The 21,282-nt window shown below is 43.4% G+C and overlaps 1 protein-coding gene across 1 annotated transcript in view; it reads right to left on the reverse strand.

Annotated features, from left to right (window-relative positions):
• The window catches only part of ZDHHC17 (zDHHC palmitoyltransferase 17), a 51,388-nt gene extending 33,802 nt beyond the window's left edge, over nt 1-17,586 (reverse strand). Inside the window, exons 1-4 of the mRNA XM_083463100.1 lie at nt 17,445-17,586; nt 5,709-5,812; nt 3,210-3,332; nt 1,111-1,188 (exon numbers count right to left, since the gene is read on the reverse strand). Coding sequence (XP_083319226.1) covers nt 1,111-1,188; nt 3,210-3,332; nt 5,709-5,812; nt 17,445-17,507 — 368 coding nt within the window. The 5' untranslated portion in view covers nt 17,508-17,586. The remainder of the gene's footprint in view (nt 1-1,110; nt 1,189-3,209; nt 3,333-5,708; nt 5,813-17,444) is intronic.
• Between the last annotated feature and the right edge of the window lie 3,696 nt (nt 17,587-21,282).

Raw genomic sequence — 21,282 nt, forward strand, 5'->3', positions numbered from 1 at the left:
GCACTCGTAACAAACTACAACTCCCAGGAGTTTTGTGGCAGGGCAAGCCATGACTGCCAAAGTGGTATAAGAGTGTTTTAAATGTATGGCGAGGATGTGACCTGAATAAGCCACACAATGCAATAGCTGTGTTTGGAGCACACCTGTGCCAGCTGTTTATTCGAGTCACACAATCCTGCGTGGATAGCACTCTACTTTTGGGTTTTGTTCCAAGAACTCAAAAACATCCTCCCACCCCAATTTTTTTAGCTGCTCAAGAATAAGCTACTTTAAATTTACTTAGTCAACTTGTCCTGCTGTCGAAACCACACAGAAGATAAGAATTTTATTTGGGGTATTTCTAGTCATTAAGAATTTGGACAGCCAAGCACCTGGAAGTTCTATCTTTCTGTAACTTAACCAATCTGTTTTTAAAACTTCTACATGGGTTTTATTGTCTATGCTCATGATAGATTTTTAAATATTTTGTTCTGAATAGCAGTATACAAATATATCCATACTATCTATAAACAGACGATCTATAAATAAAATCAAGAGAAGGACATGAGTGAAAGTGCCTTTCTGTCACTGTTGTTCCCCAGCAACTCATAATCAGCAGCATGCTGCCTCCAATCCTGAAGGCAATATATAATCATCATTAATATTAGGAATTGACAGCCTTATCCTTCATTAATTCACTTAATCCCCTTTTAAAGCTACCCAAGTTGGTGGCCATTACTGCATCTTTTGGTAATAAAAGCCTTAGTTTAACTATGCACTGTCAAGAAGTATTTCTTTTTGTCTGCCCTACCATTCAACATCACTGGATGAGCCAGATTCTAGAACGATGACAGAACGGAAAAACATCTTCATATCCATTTACTCCACACTCTACATAATTTTATTTGCATTTATCATGCCTGCCCCCATCCCTTATCTCCTCCCCCCAACTAAGAAACCCCAAACTTGTAACCTTTCTACATGAGGACATTTCTCCAGCCCCTGGATCATTTTGGCTGCATTGGCTGCATCTTTTCCAGCTCTTCAATGTCCTCTCTGAGATGCAGTGATTAATAATCAACAAATTTCCTCTGACAAAACTGAAGAGAAAAACGCTGAAATCTTCCCCACCTTGTTGCCCAGTGAAGTGGTGTGGAGTTCAGGTCCCCTCCTAGCTGATCAACAATAGCACCTTTTGATATGTAGTACCTGCAGTCATAAAACAGGTGCAAATGTAGTAATGCAAGATAGTAATTAAAGACATGGTTATAAAGAGGTGTAACACATTAAGAGCAACTATGGAAATGAATATAATTTCACAGCTTGCCCAGTGATTATGTTCTCCTTTATAACAGTGGCTTAAGATTAAGGAGAAACCAGGTACTTTTAAAGTGACTAGAGGTTAAATAACATATTTATAATTATCAATTATTTTAATATACAGCAATTAACTAATGAAAAAAGTTTTGACATGGGAGAGTATCCATGCTATCAGCATTACTTTTTGACTCAGGAAAGAAAATCACACCACACACAAGTCCATATCCACTGTAGAGAGGAAACACTGCAATTTAAAACATCACAACGCAAGGAGCATCCTCAGAAGTCTTACGGGCAGTGTAAAGCCAGTGTCCAACATCAACCTCCTTGTACACTGAGGTCATCTGCAATGCTTTCTTTTGAGTGCCCCTCACTGATGAGGTGGATGATGACTGGAGAAACGATATTTTCAGTTGTGACACACCATTTACGGAATTTCTCCCCCAAGAATGCTTGCCTGATGCCTATGCATCTATCTCTTCAGTGACAAAACAACACCTTTATATTCTTTGGGGCCTTAAAAGCAATGTTTTTCATTTGTTGGTTTTTCTACATTTATCTTCTTTTTTAAAAAATGGTCTCCTTATTCTGCTTTCTTGAGGTTTTTTGTTATTGTTCATAGAATATATATAATCTTATGAATAAAATCTCAGAAGTTGCATTTCTATAGAGCTCATCAATATAAGCAAACTGATATCTACAGTGCTAGTGAAATCCATAGCTATTAGGAGGCTGCATAAGAAGTCTGTTGATGGTCCACCTCCCCTCCGCACTAAGCAGTGTTCCTGGGATTCTCTGATGACCTGCCTAACGGCAGATCCTTTTCAGATCAGTTAACACATGCAATGGAACATCACTGCACAGGAAAATTGAAATATACTGTTAAAAAACATGACAACCAAAAGCCATAAGTAATGTTGACTTCATTTTTGGTATCATCTATATTTATTTATTTGGAAATATTTATAAGCTATTAATCAGAGCAGTATGCATCATAAAATTGTAGTTAAAATACACCTAACACCTTCAAAACTATTTAAAAACAATATACATGATATAATTATCATTACCACACAGATAAAATCAATAGGTAAGGAGTTGCAAAGGACATGTACTGCTACACTAAAACAGTGACTCCTTGCAAATGCAGAACAAATACTATGTGGCACCTGTAGAAGTGCAAGTTCTGCAGATATAAGCGGTCAACTAGGCATGTGTAGGCAATGTGATTCTTGAAGTAAACTGGCCCTAAGTTGTTATTGCACTAACTGCAGTTTCCAGATCAGCCACAAGGCAAGCTCCACATAAAAGTGCATTGTAGTAATGCAACCTTGAAGGAACCAATGTGGCCAAGAAGGGTCACACTCTTATACCTGCAGAAGTTGGTAGAATGAAGCTTTGGGGAGTGACACAAAACCATGCAGTATAAAAAGTCATAGCTATTTAAATTACTTTGCTTTAATGCACTCATTTATTCTAATATAAAGGTAAAGGGACCCCTGACCATTAGGTCCAGTCATGGCCGGCTCTGGGGTTGTGGCGCTCATCTCGCTTTATCGGCCAAGGGAGCCGGCGTACAGCTTCCAGGTTATGTGGCCAGCATGACTAAGCCGCTTCTGGCAAACCAGAGCAGTGCACGGAAACGCCGTTAACCTTCCCACTGGAGCGGTACCTATTTATCTACTTGCACTTTGACGTGCTTTCGAACTGCTAGGTTGGCAGGAGCAGGGACCGAGAAATGGGAGCTCACCCCGTTGCGGGGATTCGAACCACTGACCTTCTGATCGGCAAGTCCTAGGCTCTGTGGTTTAACCCACAGCGCCACCCACATCCCTTATTCTAATATAGCAGGGTTTTATTGATGTATGCTTCTAATGATGAATTCATTTTGGTAGGAGAATACTACTTACTTCACTAAATCTAATCTATTGTTGATTGCAGCCCAGTGAAGAAGTGTAACATTTTCTTTATCTGGTTGCCGTACATCGTAGCCCGCTTCCACCAACTCTCGACAACGTTCATAAATTCCATACCTAGACAAAAGATTCCATTATGATAATCAGATATTTTGGACAAATAAAGACAAAGCAGATTTGAATCCTAATATCTTATTTTATATATACTGTGACTGTGATTTTAAAAACATAGGACACAATCTATAAAAAATACCAGTGTGTCCCCATGGAGCTCAGTTACTTTATTTTCCTTCCTCAGATGTTCCTTGATGCGAGCTGTAGTTTATTCACAATCTACCCTTCACATACTTCCAAGGTCCCAGATGTCAAGTTGTGCTTGCCCTTCACAATCAATTATTTCAATAAAAACTGAATACATTTTCAGTACTAAAACCAAGGTGAGGCCAAATTTGTTGGTCATATTAATCACAGTAAGAATGTATATTTTATGATACTGTTGCAAGCCTTGCATTTTACTGTTTCTAAATACTTAAGCAAATGGAGCAAGATCTAATTAAGTCATACCTGGAGTAAACCTACTGAAATAAGTGAAAATTTACCTGCCCATTGATTTCAATAGTTCTACTCCAAGTAGGACAAACACTGGATATCACCCATGATTAATTACTAAAGCCAAAATTGTGTATTGTCAAAACCCATTTGATTCAATGGCAGGTGGGATTGCCAAAGTCATTTCCCCCCAAACCCCACCCTCTTTTCTTCTTTTTTGCCACTCAGATAATGTTGAATGTGCACAAGTTAAATGCATGCAAGTTGCAGGCTTACTGTACCACACTTTAAGTATCCTAACTTATTACAGTGTCTTGTAAGACTCCATACTACAGTGGTACCTTGGGTTAAGAACTTAATTCGTTTTGGAGGTCCGTTCTTAACCTGAAACTGTTCTTAACCTGAGGTACCACTTTAGCTAATGAGGCCTCCCGCTGCTGCCGCATGATTTCTGTTCTCATCCTTAAGCAAAGTTCTTAACCCGAGGTACTATTTCTGGGTTAGTGAAGTCTGTAACCTGAAGCATCTGTAACCTGAAGCGTCTGTAACCCGAGGTACCACTGTACTTCCGCAGTTTAGACAAAATGTTTTTCAGGTTTACTTTTACACATACAAATGCAAAATTGAGGTTTACCTTGCATCACTAAAGCAAAAGTAACATAAAGCTTCAATCTACTATACATCATTAATTTTGGGCTTTACTATTAACTAAATGCACAATCTTAGCTTGTTCAGGGACAGCAGAGAAGAAAATTAGTGTTCAGATATTAAAACACTGTAGCTATTTTTAGGCAAAACATTAGATGGTGCTCACTTCCACATTTCTCTTAAGTATGAAACACCTTTTACTAATATCCTAAGGTAAAACACTATCATCACCATTTATATTTGCATGAAATCTTTTTTCCAGCTGTTATCCAGTTTAACTTACAACCTGAAACTGGATCTTGGGAACAGAAGGGAGATAATTCATCTTCAATTTTATCTCATTCTGCTCTCTAAGTTATCACATTTGTAAGACAAACACCTTTATTCTAGTATTACAGCTATGGGAAGAACAATGCATACGCTGCATGACCGTGATTCTATTAAGTAAATCTTAACACTAGACTGTGAAGAGGGGGGAAATACAGAAGAGATTAAATACAAATTCCTCTTCTCTTGGCACTTCCATTATTAAAACTACTGTTGGTGGCTCTCTACATAGGTACCTGCTTGAATGAGTTAAGTATAATCACATCTGAGAAATGAGAGAAGGCAGAAAAATAGCTACATCAATCAAGGTGTACTGTTTCCATGGTGTAGTGCAGGGGTCACCAATGTATCACCTACAAGCACCAGTGTGTCTGCCAATACTTCCTGTGTCTGCAAAAGGTCTCAGTAAATGTCTTCTCAAAACTCCACAATGCACAAGTGACTGTTTGCTCTTCCTTTGTTTTCGCTTGTGCTGGGTCTCTCCTACACTGAACACAGCCCCTTAAACATGTCCACATTTCAGTGGATACCAGGATTGGACACCCACCCTCCCATCTTCCTACTTTCTCACTTTAACAATTGGTAGCAACAGCTGCAGCATTAGGAGAGTAACAGGGCAAAAGCATATATTGTAGTAATGGCTGCTGTCTTTGCAGTGTTAAGAAGGTGGCAGGAAGAGGGTAGTAGGGCTGGCAAACAGAGGACTGGTGAAATGTAACTGGGCAAATATACTCTGTGATGCTCTTATTCTAATTATTTTAACACTCACATTATTGGATTCTTAAACTGAAGCTACAGACAAACAAGACTGAAGTGTGTTTGCATACGCATTCTTTCCTCCACAGACTTTTCAAGATGTACCAGTCCAAAATTGCTGTTCCGTTCCTCAAAATCTTTATGCAGACATTTTCAGAGGATTGTTTTCCACATGGTGCCAAAATAGACAAGCTGTCAAATAAACCCACTTACTGTGTAGCTTTGACGATATCCCATGTGCTATAATCATCAATGTGACTTTTGCGCCCAAGAGATTCACTGTATCCATGGGTATAATGTGCTTGGGGCTTGATTTCCTACAAAAAGAAGTTCATTACACTATTAGATTCATTTTAAGATTTCTAAAACAGAAGAAAAGCTCTGCTGCATCAGGCAATTGGCCCATCCATTCCAGCATGCTGATTCCCCAGAGTGGTTGCAGCGAACCCCCTCTTAACTACAGGCTAATTTATCGTTATTTAAAGTCTGGCACTTGGAGACTTGGGGAAGTTAAGCACGAAAAAGATTTTGTTTTAGAACAAAACTGGTAAAACATAAAGTGTGCCAGGAGATAGAATTTTATCAAGAAACAGTTAAACTTATGCTGTATATCTTAAATTCAGGGGATGTTACAGACTTCATAGCAAGGTGGTAAACGCACAGTTTCTTCAGCTAATTATATAGGTGTTACTCCTAATACTTGGGTTCCTAAACAAGGTGGTTCTTTATTTGAGTTTCCCAGTCTTCTTTAAATCACACTCCTGAGGCTTCTCTAAGAGTATAACAGACCAAGGGATCACCACACCAATCCTTCAGGATGAGAAATCCATCTAATGTCTAGTAACAAACATTCAAATTCAGTTGGGAGAAGCTGCAACTGTAAAGCAGACAGCATATTGCAAGTACTAAAGGAACATCTTGATTCCACCTCCTAAGGAAATGGAAAAACACTGCACCATTGCTTTTATTTTTTTATCCAGAGAACCAAGAATAACTCAATCTACTATAATTCCAAGATCTTCTTTCCCTTGCTGGTGACCACAAAAAGTGACACTAATCAATACATTATTGCATTAAGCCTATTAGATACGAAGTGCCACTAGCCAGAGTTGTGGCTACTACCTTTCTAACAGTATAGCAGCTGCGTATGTAAACTCATCCTCCTCTTCCAGTGCATTGGATGCCCAGAGAACAGCTACCACAACTAGCACATCCCAAACACTTCCAACAAAGCAGGGTGTGTGGGAAAGTGTACAAAGAACACTGAGCTAAGGAGCTCTCACAGTCACCATCAATGTGTGTTGGAGTAGAAGTGAAAAGAAGAGAAAGGAAAGGCTTGCCCTGGCCAGCTACTGCTAGGAAGGTGCTAAGCACGCAAGCACCCTCTGCCTTCTTGTAGTTGTACCTTGGAAGCCGAACAGAATCTGTTCCGGAAGTCCATTCGACTTCCAAAACGTTTGATTTCCAAGGCACGGCTTCCGATTGGAAGCCGTGGAAGCCCCACCGGACATTTGGCTTCCAAAAGAATGTTCGCAAACCGGAACACCCACTTCCAGGTTTGTGGAGTTCAGGAGCCAAAACGTTTGACTGCTAAGGTGTTTGTCAACCAAGGTATGACTGTATTTTCCCACAGTCCAAAGACAGTGAGGTGGAATCAAAACTGATATGTACATCAATCAAAATGGAAGGTAGTTGCATGCAAATATGTGGAAAAGTCAACCAGACTGCAAGCAGGAAACAGTGGCTCAGTTTGCATGTCATTATGAAATAAAGTTAATCATTTATTAGGAACGCGCTGATTTCACCTGCTTTGCTCCTCCTCACTAGCATGACAAACAAACCACAATTTTTGGCTTAGCAGTACATCTGATTCAAAGTTTGTGGCTTGTTTTGCTCAAATAATAATTTCTTGTGTACAGTGGTGCCTCGCAAGACGAAATTAATTCGTTCCGCAAGTTTTTTCTTCTTGCGGGTTTTTCGTCTTGCGAAGCACGGTTTCCCATAGGAATGCATTGAAAATCAATTAATGCGTTCCTAGGGAAACCGCTTGCCAGGCTGGCGGTGCGGAGAAGGGCTTTTCTCCCCACCGCAAGCCTTCAGCACAGGTACGGGAACAGAGGGGAAGGGGCGCAGCGCTTTCCCTCTGTTCCCGGGGCTTGCGTGGGAGGAGGGTTTTTCCTCCCCACCGCCAACATTCAGAACAGCATTCTGAATGTTGGCGGTGGGAAGAAAAACCCTCCTCCCACCCCAAGTCTTCAGGAAAGCCATCCGATGCCGGGCGGCGGGAGAAGGCTTTCCCCCTCCCCCTCCCGGCATCGGAGCTTCGTCCCGATGCCGCGCGGCGGGGGGAGACGTTCCCCCTCCGCCGCCCGGCATCGGGGCTTCGTCCCGATGCCGCGCGGCGGGAGGAGACGTTCCCCCTCCGCCGCCCGGCATCGGGAGGAGACGTTCCCCCTCCGCCACCCGCCATCGGGGCTTCGTCCCGATGCCGCGCGGCGGGAGGAGGCTTTCCCCCTCCGCCGCCCGGCATCGGAGCTTCGTTCCGAAGCCGGCGGCGGGAGGAGGTCCGAGGACAGTGGGGAAGACGCGCTGCGCTTCCCCGCTGTCCCTGAGATTTCCCTATGGGCTGTGGTCTTGCGAAGCAAGCCCATAGGGAAATTCGTTTTGCGAAGCGCCTCCAAAACGGAAAACCCTTTCGTCTAGCGGGTTTTCCGTCTTGCGAGGCGTTCGTCTTGCGGGGTACCACTGTATTTAGTAAAATCCACAAACTTCTTTTTTAACACATTTACAGTTTAATGTGACATTTGAACAAAGCCAGTAGTTAAGAGTTTTGTTTTAGCTTACAAAGTTAACGTTAAGGCAGGCTTGCTCAAACTTGGTCCTCCAGATGTTTTTGGCCTACAACTCCCATGATCCTTAGCTAGTAGGACCAGTTGTCAGGGATGATGGGAATTGTAGTCTCAAAACATTTGAAGGGTTGAGATTGAGGAAGCCTGCACTAAGACTTTCAAAGACACCCCTTTTAATTATAATTATTTATTTGGGGGTTTTTTATTGTTAGTCAATGTTCTGTTAGAAATGTTCTGAGGCCTATTTGGTTATTGGGTGAGATACAAATATAATAGTGGATTGTATCTGCTAGAGAAAGGTCACCACTGGAAAGCACTTCAGCTTGGGTAAGTCAGGGCACCTGTTCCCCCCCCCCCCAAATTCCCATTATTAACTGCAGACTACGCTGCACCAGAAAAAAGCTTTTCATAAAAACTGAGACACACTCTTCAACAATATGGGATACAGTAGAGAAAGGTGCAGTAGATGTGGCCAGTGGTGGCGGTGGAGGCAGAGAGATCACTGAAAATTGGATGACATGCACTGCATAAGTAATTTCCACTAGTGCAAAGCCACAATGGATGTAACCCAATTGGCTACAGTTCAGTGGCCAATCACATGCTTTGCAAGCAAAAGGTCTCAGGTCTAATCCCTGGCCTAGAATCTCCATGTAAGGTTGGGGAAATATTTCTGTCCGATGGACCAGTGGTCTGACTTGGTATAAGGCAGCTTCTTATATCCCAAACCCAGTACAGTGGTACCTCGGGTTAAGTACTGAATTCGTTCTGGAGGTCTGTTCTTAACCTGAAACTGTTCTTAACCTGAAGCACCACTTTAGCTAATGCGGCCTCCCGCTGCCGCCGTGCCGCTGCTGCGCAATTTCTGTTCTCATCCTGAAGCAAAGTTCTTAACCCGAGGTAGTATTTCTGGGTTAGTGCAGTCTGTAACCTGAAGCATATGTAACCCGAGGTACCACTGTATACTGACTCGAACAATGTACTCCAATGCTTTGCTGTGATTACGCACAAATTATTACTCCTACTACCAATTATTTTTGTTTAACTAACAATTGTTTTCAGTTTGATTACAGTTATTTATTAGTTTACAAACTTGGCCAATTATTTTGAAAGATGGAATATGCTATTTAAAAATAACTGACTACATGTGTGTAACATGGGCAAAATGACTTTAGACTGATATTCTGTGAGTGCTAGCTTTGAATAGAGAAGAGAATATGCTAGAGATCCTTGGCTGCTTTTTTCTGCAGGAGAAAGTTTGTGCCATTATAAATATAAAAACTAAATTGTTAACTGCAGAAACAAGAAGCACAATGTTTGAAACAATTTGTGAAAGCAAACAGCACTAACAAATTGCATTTTTTCAGATATTCAAAAATAATTCTTACAAACTAATAGAAAACAACAGGGGAATTTTATTCAGCAAGAATCAGTCATTTAACTAACTGATTAATCCTGCAGATTCTCCAATATGCTTATGCTGTTTTTACATAACAAAGGAATGGACAGATGCATGACCAGAGCTTTTAATCCAAACACTGCATTTGGAGGTCAGAAAGATCATGTGATTTCATACACAGCTGGCATGGAATAAGCTGTCACTTTTTTTTTTAATGGACCATTTAGATTAGTTAAATTTTACTCATTCAAGCTGAAATACACATGCATTAAAATCAATGGGAGTTTTTGCTCTATTGACTTCACCAGTCCGTAGAATCTGCTATGTCAATCTATGTTTTTTTAAGAAGTATTAAAAGGGTCAAGTATTCTTGCCAAACTGTTTTTCTATACTTACATAACATCTTTAAACATTTGTTTACTGAGAACACCTCTTTAACAGCATATGGATTTAGTTAAATTTCTAAGAATAGAATTTGTTCATGTAGCATAAATTTAAATGGGGGAAATATAACAAAGACTTTACAAAAAACCTGGGTATAATAGAATCTACAGTTAAAGTAAAGGTAAAGGGACCCTTGACCATTAGGTCCAGTCATGACCGACTCTGGGGTTGCGGCGCTCATCTCGCTTTATTGGGCGAGGGAGCCAGCTTACAGCTTCTGGGTCATGTGGCCAGCATGACTAAGCTGCTTCTGGCGAACCAGAGAAGCATGGAAACGCTGTTTACCTTCCCGACGGAGAGGTACCTATTTATCTACTTGCACTCTGATGTGCTTTCGAACTGCTAGGTTGGCAGGAGCTGGGACCGAGCAACCGGAGCTCACCCCGTCATGGGGATTCGAACCACCGACCTTCTGATCGGAAAGTCCTAGGCTCTGCGGTTTAACCCACAGTGCCACCCGCATCCCTTAGAATCTACAGTTAAGCATGCTTAAATCCTGTTGATTTCAGTAAGATTTACATGTGCTCAACTATGTAGTGTATTATTACCATTCTCAAACTTGAGTCTTTAGCTACTGTTGAACTACAACTCCCATCATCCTAGCTAAGCAAGACCAGTGGTCAGGGAGAGTGGAGTGGAGACCCAACTACAAGTGGAGTGGAGATCGAAGTTTGAGAAATGTTGTCCTATTCCATTGCCCCACCAAAACCATCCCACTCTCTACTGTAGGTCTTCAGAAATGGGAGGCAGTGGGGTTGGAAAGCGGGAAAAGTTATGAAGCAGCAACACAACTAGAAAAGGAAGTTGGGGGACATGGAAGAGACACATGGATAAAAGAGCAGGGTTCTTCCATCTCTACATACACCACACAAAATTACAAGCAGTATCAGACAGTCTTTAATACGCCACAGAAAATCCTGTGTTAAACACAAAGAGCTATGTGAAGAATTAGAACAGCTGCTAGTGCTGTTTCACAGCCATTTGCACACAAAGAGTTCCTGGTACATTCATGCAGGTAAATTATCCAGCAATTCTTTTGATTCCACTTGAGCAGCAGCCTGCACACATGGAAAAACCTATCTGGGTTTTAGTTTCACTTTTCTAGTTCAACACACAGGAACAGCTTTGGATCCAACCTTCTGTTGTTTTCGTTGCAATAGAAAACCTGACCGCTATTCTAGCATTCATCACATTTTCTTTAAATCACTGCAGCCTATTTTGACATAAAAGCAACTGTCCAGCAGGGAACAATGGGAAGGAGACCACTGAAAAACTTTATGGCATGCACCAATGTTTTGTGCACATAGGCTAATGAATGTCTTACAAGCCAACTCTTAATAATTTCTGCTTCAGAAAATATACACTAGAGATGAGGCACAGTAACTCTTAACGGAATTAAACAGTACATTGCAGAGATAGTTCTTACACGGCAGACATGGGCTGGAGCTACCAAGTTTAGACAGAGGATCTTAGTCACATTTGTTAAATAAATACAAGAGTTTATCAAGACTACTTACTATCTCATGAACCATGTTTGAAGTTGTTTGTATAACAAAATAGTATGAATATCATATGTGCTAACGCCGGCTCCCTCGGCCAATAAAGCAAGATGAGTCCCGCAACCCCAGAGTCGGTCATGACTGGACCTAATGGTCAGGGGTCCCTTTACCTTTTAATGATACTCAGTTCCATCGTATCTCAGGTGAGGCCTAAACCAGGGTCCAGATACAGAAATGGACAGGATCCTGGCAAGACTATGGGTGGGTGGATTGCAATCTAGGAGTTGGGTAATGAAATCAACCTATTTTAGATGGAGTTGCACTCCCTGCAAAAAACTGTATATGCCATTTGAGAGTACACCGTGACTCTTCTTTGTTCATAGGAGTCCAGGTGGCTATGGTGACTAGGAGTGCCTTCTACTGGATTTGGCTGATATATCAAATGCTCCATGACAGCCTGGCTTCTGTGACCTATGCACTGGTAACTTCTAGACTGGATTACAGTACTATAATGCCCTCAATGCAAAGTTCCCTTTGAGGTTGGTTTGGAAGCTGCAGTTGGTGCAAGATGCTGCAGTGAGGTTACTTGGTGGAGCATCCTACTGTGCACATACTGTACCACTCATTAAGGAGTTGCAGTGACTGTCAATGAACTACTGGGTCAACTTCAAGGTTTTGGTTTTAACCTACAAAGCTCTGAAAAATACCTGCAGGAGCCCTACTACCCTGCTTAAGTACTGTGCTCAACTGAAGAGCCTTCTTTTATTTTTTTAGAAGGCTGCTCAGGATTTATTAGTTTCCATCAGACAAGTACAAAACAAGAATTAAGCGTTAATAAGGCTTTGTTGGGTGGGGAGAGAGGGGAGAAGATGCAGCTGAGGATGGTACAGAAGATTCCCCCCCCCCCTTTTGTTGCCATTTTTGCTTTTATAAAAACCTATGTCTAAGAAGTACTCAAAGCAGCTTGCTCTACTCTACAGGAAGGGGGAGTGGAAAATGGGTTCTGCTTCCTAGTGCTCAAGTCAGAAGCTTCTGGCCAGGGAGTGTCAGTCTCCTCATGCAGTGGAAATGGTATTCGGTTTGCTGGGCTCACTGGTGTAGCACTTCCACATCACATCCTGAGCCAGGCCACATGTAATCATGCAGTTCGCCATCTTTAAAGTTCCTGGGTTCTCTGGGGATTCCGACACAGTTGTCATGACTGGGTGGGTTGTCTTTCCAAAGAAGACGCTGGCCTACCAGTGCCCAGGGTCAGACTTGAGGAGACCTGGATGGTGAGGGATGTCTTCCCCATATTCAGCACTTCCACAGGAGCTGTTGCTAGAAGTGGAACCCAGACGCTTTCGGTAGCAGTTGTGGGTTGCCACAAGAGAGCAGCTTGGCGGTACTGCTGCCATGTTTCTTTGTTCTTGTGCAAGTTGTAAACCCTTTAAGACTTAACACTGCGCTCAGCAAAATCCTAGCCATTTCAGACCACAGGTGACCTGGCTCGGGGGGGCACACGCGCTAGGTGATGGAGATACTAGGAGTACACTCCACGCACACCCAAAAACACCAAGGCGTACATGGATTTCAGAGGCCCTCTTTGTTGTGCCACAATCTTGTTTAGTGACAACTAGTGTCCGCAATAGCTGCCCACTTCCTATAGAATTACTTCTTTATAGAGCTCCAATAAGCACAAAATGCTAAGGATATTTCTGTATTTCTTAAAAATACACCTGCACACTCAAGGCTCTTCTGATGTTTAATGTCAAGAATTAATTAATGGTGTGGGACTTTTACATTCTAGCTAATCACCATTCACCCACAGCACAGAGTTAGGGCTTCCATGTTACTGACCCAAAAGTAAAAGTAACTCAATTTTGAACTTTTTAGGGTGTTTAAAAATGTCCAAACTTACATTTTAATTCTGCATTTAAGAATGTGTGCATTTATTTCATGTCAGTTACTACTGACACAAGTGCTACTACAGTCAATCTTGATCACGTACCACCTGGAGATTAATAAAAAGTGTTATGCTGATATCAGCTGAGACCCACTCCTTCCATTAAAACCTCTACTCACAGTTCCATTTACTTGGCAGTCTCACACCATCTCTGTGTCTACAGACCATATGCTCCATCTCTATAATTACCTCTGAAGTTGTGAGACTGGAACAAAATATTCTTATCTGCCTCTGCCAGGTCTCATACCAGAAAAAGCAATGAAAGAGCCCTGCTGGATCAAATCAAACACCTAACCAGTCCAACACTCTGTTTTTACAGGGGCCAACTATGGGAAGCCTGCAAGCAAGACCCAAGTGGAGCAGTACTCTCCCCACTTGTGATGCCCAGCAAATGGCATCAGGTACAGTGCCTCTGACTGTGGAGGTAGAACACAGCCATCATGACTAACCGTTGTTAATAGATCAATCCACCATCAATTTGTCTAATCCTTTATTAAATCCATTCAAGTTGATGGCCATCACTTAATCTTTGGGGAGCAAGATCTAGAAGTAAACTATGTGCAGAGTGAAAAAGTATTTTCTTTTGTCTGTGCTGAATCTTTCAACAGTCAACTTTTATTGGGTAGCCACCAGTAGCATCTCTCCTACATAAAGAAAATACCTTAAGAAACCATGTTTTGGAAAAAGCTGAGGATATACATTTTAACTTACAGCAGCAATCTAGAGATTATTAAATGTCTCATGAACTCAATCACACTCTTGATCAGCCTCAATTTAGAATCAGAACCACACACTATAAGACTACTTAAACCAACCATCAGTCTTCCAGCTCTGCCATCTCTGTTAAGTTTTAGTTTGATCTAAAAAAGACCAGGAATTGAGAATGTTCAGATCCAGCCCCTCCTCTCTCCACCTGCTTCCCCATTATCTTAGTTTCCCTTTAACATTTCCTTATTATATATCCATCATTAAAATGATTTAGCTATCATTAAAAGGTTAATCAACATTCAATGACCGGATAGCCTTTAAATGTCTCATATGTGGCTTTCTCAACAAAAGACTACTTGTAGTGGAGCATGAAAATAAATACACAGAAAAAGTATTATGGCTTTCATTAATTGTAGGTACTTAACTACACCATGCTTGGACATCGCTGAGAACACAGGCCCAGATACAACAATCAAAAATTCTCTCTCTCCCCCCCCCCTTTTTTTCTTTTTTGACATTCAGTGAATGTGTTCTGGGATCATGCTAAACCACAGTTTAGCATCATGGGAATGAGCTGCAGTGAGCCTTAGACTCAAGGCAGCAATGCTTCTGAATATCAGCTGCTGGAAACCACAAAAGGGGAGAATGCTCTTGTACTTGAATCCTGATTGCAGGTTTCCCACAGGCAGTCACTATGAGAACAGGATACTGAACTAGATGGGCCATTGGCCTGATCCAGCAGGGTCTTCTTATGCTCTTACATGTTCCATCATTCCCAATCTTCCTCTGGTACAGCTGCATCAAGTTTGGAAGCTTTTGCTTCTTTTTTTATTTAACCAGTTTGTTGTAGTGTACAAACTAACAAACAGTGATTAATGTTAACTCTTCGTCTGAAACAAGCTAACATCCAACACAGTTCATTGGCTCATTTTCATGTTGGCACTCTCACTGGCAAAGTTCCCAACTAGTGGATTGTGTTGACGTTTCTAGAGGAGCTGGGCACATATCTGCTAATTATATGCCATTTTTAAATTTTCTGATTGTGTTTCAACCACCCGCTTCCAGGGCTAACTATACACTGACTATGGGGGTGATTACACTAGCACAGTGGTGATCTCCCCAGCTCCCCTTCCCAATTGGAATATAGGATTGCTATGTAAAATACTCCCAAGTGCATGGCATTTTCTTAGCCATGTCTTGCTACTATTTTACTTGTTTTTACCATAAATATTTTATTGTATACCTTCAATTACATTATTTTCACTGATGAAATCAAAAGGAAAGAAAAGGATTATTAAATTTAAGATACAACCTTAGACAAATCCTCAATAAGTTGACTAAGAAAAATACCATCTGCTCAGTAAAAAAACAAACCCAAACACACCCACCCCGATATTTGGCACACCTTTTAGTGACATAATATTTCATAATTAACCAAAGCATGTCCTTCATTATACTATGCAGGAAGCAGCTATAAAACTAAAAAAATGGCCTTCAAGAGCATTTATTATAGGGCTGCAGCCCTATAAAGAGATTAGATTTTGAGTACTAGAATACTGACAAGTTAACGTTTCAAAATAAGATGACTACCAAAGGATTTTCTTGGCACAGGTTATCTCTGCTACTGTTCCACCACCAGCATCTAAACAGCAAAATATAATATATCCCTGCTATACTGGACGACTAGTCTTTCTGGGACAGGAAAGACTGGATTTTTAAAATGTAGAAGACTTACAAATCTTCAAAAGAAAGGTAAGCACAATGGACAGAGAAACAGTTGGAATTTGTTTTTTGTTTTTAAGTGCAGTGGCATTTTAAAGTACACTGGCAGGTAACTGAGAAACAGCTAAGGCACCTATTAATGACAACATATGGTCATTATGACAATTCATTAGGTGCCCATAACACCACTGCAGTCATCTTCCTGATAGTCACGCTTATGAGAGTAGAAAACAAATTGGTGTTTCCCAGCAACTGATTGCCTGGAAGTCAGTAAATCTTACAAAGAAGTCTATTCTTTGTAAGTCTGTAACTACGGTAATTAGTCTGTAACTAATGCAACTTCCAGAAACTCTGTTAATCTGTCAGAGAGAAAAACATAACTTTGCAACACCTTTAAAAACTAACAAATATACAGGGTGAGTCCTTTAAAAGAGGCACCGTGGATACAGAGTACACATGTTCCATGGGGCCTCTTTTAAAACACTCGCCCTGTATTATGTCCTAAAAACCAACAAATACATTACGCCTTAAAAAAATAAACAAAAGTTTATCCCATAATTAATATGCCCATCTTCAGAGAGCTACCACACTCTTTGTTGTTCCCCTAATTTATAGGACCAAGCTGTAAGCCACAATAGGCCCCAAACTCTACAGCGAAAAGGGAGAAAGGAGATCAATAACCCCACAAGACCAGAGAGAGTATTGCTCTTGTTTAAGTCTAGCTCTGAATCCTTTTACCCAAACAGGCGGAGAACAGCCAAACCAGAAAGCTGCCCTGCGGGCCCCTAAATTGTGCAATTGCGCGCTTGGGCCATTAGCAGGTTCAAAAGCCTTTTTCAGCGTTTAACTAGAGGAGTGTGATACTTCTCTCTTGAGGTTTTTGAGTCTCAGGACACCCCCCTTTTTTCTTCTTTTTTCAAGTAAACTCAAGGCACCTGCAGTTCCTCGCTCCTTTATGTGTAATTAAGGGAAAGCGGTTCATCGGGTACGGATTGTCCAGGAGGACACCCCCTCCCCATCCAATTTCCACCCCAAATATCCTTGTGAGGGAATCAGAATTAACGAGGGGGACAGGGCAAAGCCTCGTCCTCTACCTAACCCACCCCTGCTGGGCACTGGGGAGCTTGCCTGCCCAGCCTGTTCCCTTCCCCTCCCCGCAGCCCAGGCAAGGCGCACCCGCCGCCGCCGCTTCTCCCTCCCAGACAATCCTGCCCGCGCCTCCGGGCCAACCTCCGCCCCCGCCTGGGAAAGGAGTGCCAAGAGGAGGGCGGAGGCCTCCACTGCCGCCGCCACTTTCCGCTCCTCCTCCTCCCTCTCGCCGCCACCCAGCTTCTTCTCCAGGCTGACGGGGTTGCGAGGGAGGCCTTAAAGCCAGCAGGGCCTCACCTCAGGGTGCAGGATAGGGACGCAGCCCGCTTCTTTCTCGTACTCCTCCAGAGGCGCCGCCATCTTGGTGCGAACGCGCCTCCCGCTGCATGCCGGGTAACGCGCTCCCTCGCGACCTCGCTCCTGCTCTCTCGCGCTCTGCGCCGGTGGAAGCGGGGGGGGGGGGGAGAGAGAGAGAGAGCGGATGGGCCGCCAGACGGGGAGAGCCGAGGCGCGAGAGAGGAAGCGAGCGCTCTCCAGTAGTAGCCGCTCGACCTCGCTCGCGCCTGTGCTTTTGCTGCGCGTGGATTCCAGATAGGGCCATAGATTGCGGGGGGGGGGGGAGGCCGCCTAGGTCCACCCACGTCACCCAAAGCAAATGACAGCGGCCCATAAGTAGGGGGGGTAGACTTCAGCAAAGTGCCTTGCGTGGGCCGATACCCCCGAAGCCAGGATGTCCCACACTCAGGTCATGCAAGCGAGTCAAGCCATGTCAGTGGCAGCAAAGAGTCGGGGCTTCCAACATGCCTTTTACCTTTTTCCACCCAAAAGCAAGTTTTTGCACTTTTTAAGGTGTTTAAAAATGTCCGTCTTTACGTTTTAATTCTGCATTTAAAGAATGGGTGCGTTTCTTCGGTGTCAGTGACTATTGACACAAGTGCTGTTACAGTCAATCACGATCACGTACTGCCTAGAAGTTAGTAAGTGTTATCCCGATATCAGATGAGACCCACTCCTTCCATTAAAACCTCTACTCACAGTTCCGTTTACTTGGCAGTCTCACTTGGCAGCTCCACACACACACACCCGCAGCTGTAATATTCAGACCTGCTCTGCCACTTTTGCCTTCTTTTCTCCATCTGGCAGGTTCTCTGTTGGCCATCTCTAGACTTAGCCCTGTAAGGCTTTGCCCCCAGCTGCCTTTTTTTCCCCCCTGCCTCCCCCCCCCCCCGCCCTAGGGCTAGGCAAAATCCTTCATGTAAAACTCCCCTGCTTCTATAGCCTAGTTTATTCACTGGACAAACCAGATATGGAACATTTCGTTGCCTTGTCTTCTGTCCTCATACACAGCTGTGTTCCTGAATAGGCTTTTGCCCATAAATGCTTGAGTCAGGAGGATAGTCAGGCCATTTCTAGTGCACAAGAGAAACTCTGCCTCAGATTCAATACATAGGGTGGGGGGAGAAAACACTTGTCACATATATGAGTGCAATGCATCACACAGCCATTGAGTTATATGCTTCAAGTGCCATGGGAGTTGCTGCTCCTTACAGACTAAGGGAGGCTAAGCTGCTGCTCTCCGGATGTTGGGCTAGAACACCCATCATCTACAACCATGCTGGCTGCGGCTGATGGGAATTAGAGTCCAACAACACCTGAAGGATTACAGGAAGATTCCCTAAGAACATATAACAACATAATAAGAGCCTGCTGTATCAGACCTATGCATCTCAATTCTAGCATCCTGTTCTCACAGTGGCCACTCAGATGCCTGTGGGAAACCAGCAAACAGGACCTGGCGCAGTGGCATAGCGTGGGGGGTGCAGGGGGGGCCGGCCGCACCGGGCGCAACATCTGGGGGGGCGCGCTCGCACTCGCAGCTCTCTGCCCCTACCTGGCTCACTCACTCTCTCTCACTGCAGTGCTGGCTGTGCGAATCCGATCCGAGCCGCTGGGTTGCCGCCCACTGTGGAGGGGGTGGGTGCCAGGCGTGCGGTGCGGAGAGAGAGCGAGGGACTTTCTGGGGGAGGGACAGTGCAGCGACCGTCCAACGCTGAGCGCGGGAGAGAACCACACCAGACCAGACCAGGCAGCAACAAGAAGAAGCTGGCAGCAGCGGCAGGTTAGGGGTTAGGGGGCGCAAATTACTTGCCTTGCCCCGGGTGCTGACAACCCACGCTATGCCGCTGACCTAGTGTACTCTCCCCTCCTGTGGTTTTCAGCAAGTGGTATTTAGAAGCATACTACCTCCTACTGTGGAGGCAGAAAACAGCTATCACGGCTAGTAGTCATTGATAGCCTGAACCTCCAGGAATTTGTCCAATCCTCTTTTAAAGCCACTCAAATTAGGATTATTTTTATTATTTTATTATCTATGCCCTGCCCACCCAGCTGGGTTGCTCCAACCATTCTGGGCGGCTTCCAACAAGTTCTATAGTTGGCTTTGGACAGTATGAAGAACTTCCTTTAATCTGTCCTGAATTTCCCTTACCCCTGTTATAGGCAAAGAGCCAATGTGATGCATGATTAGTATATTGGACTAGGTTTGTGGAAACCCAGGTTCACGTCCACTTGAGTCAATATGCTTACTGGGCAACTCTGAACCAATCACTCTCTTTCAGCCTAGCCTTTCTCACACGTTGGATAAAATGCTAATGACAAACTTGTGTCTGTCCTTGGATAAAATTTCTTGGATAAAATTTCTCTTCTTGTGAAGAGTGGGTTCTTACATAATTTGTATTATGCTATAATGCATTATGCTTATGAGCTTAAAAAGTAACCCGGATGATCCACCTCTTTATTACTCACTGTTTATCTCACATTGAATCTAATGTAAGAGCACGGGGGTGGGGTGGGGGAGAGAAAGATATAGAATGCCAAAGCTGTAGGTGTAAAAAAAATTTTTTTTGGGGGGGGGTAACTATAATAACATTGAAGAAATTGTTAAGCAGAAGTAGGCAACTGTATTTGCCAATAGATTACAGTGGTACCTCAGGTTACAGACGCTTCAGGTTGCAGACTCCGCTAACCCAGAAATAGTACCTCAGGTTAAGAACTTTGCTTCAGGGTGAGAACAGAAATCGCACGGCGGCAGCGGGAGGCCCCGTTAGCTAAAGTGGTACCTCAGGTTAAGAACAGTTTCAGGTTAAGAACGGACCACCAGAACGGATTAAGTTCTTAACCTGAGGTACCACTGTACTTGTGAACAAAGGCAGCAGGCTAAGCCTCACCATCCCTGCCTCTGAAGTGCAAGCATTTCCCTATAATTCATATTGATTCAGTGAACGCACAGCAGCTACCCAAAGCCCTCTGCGTCTTCACCTTTTGGGGCAATCAGCAATCAAAGACCTGGATGCACACACTATAGCCACTGGCATGTTCCTCGTTCAAGAAACTCTGAGCTGCTGGACAATTCTCTGCTTTGTGAGGAGTGAGGTGGTGGTAATAGTCTGGGCATGACATGTTTGTACACTTCCCGTAGGCCAAAGGTGCGGAACAGAATCTGTCCACCCCACCCACAAGAGTCATTTTGAGAAGTCGGTGGGGCTACAAACCTGTCAATCACAAAGGAATATTTTTTCCCTTTGTGGATGCAGCTCGAGATCCTTTGCACTTCAGGCTTGAATTAAAGTACAGTGGTACCTCGGGTTAAGTACTTAATTCGTTCCGGAGGTCCATACTTAACCTGAAACTGTTCTTAACCTGAAGCACCACTTTAGCTAATGGGGCCTCCTGCTGCTTCCGTGCCGCCGGAGCACGATTTCTGTTCTCATCCTGAAGCAAAGTTCTTAACCTGAAGCAATATTTCTGGGTTAGCGGAGTCTGTAACCTGAAGCGTATGTAACCCGAGGTACCACTGTAGGTGATTCCAAGGAAGAATCAAGAACATCTTCCTTTGCATTGTGACTGTGGGGATGGGAAGGAGGAGGTGCCAGTACAGATGTCTTGGGATCTCTGCTAACTTCAAGGGAATGTTTTAACTTGCACCACTTCGTTTGAAGGTGTAACATGATGTCAGGTGGAGAGGAATGCATGGTACCAACCTCTAAATAAGCCTAGGGTTTAAAGCCAGGCTTGTTCCATCCCCACCAAGCCCCAGCCACCTTGAGTTTTTCCTGTTGAACCACTAACGTAACAG

This window comes from Podarcis liolepis (genome assembly GCF_965112155.1).
Source record: "Podarcis liolepis genome assembly, chromosome: 10".
Lineage (NCBI taxonomy): Eukaryota > Metazoa > Chordata > Lepidosauria > Squamata > Lacertidae > Podarcis > Podarcis liolepis.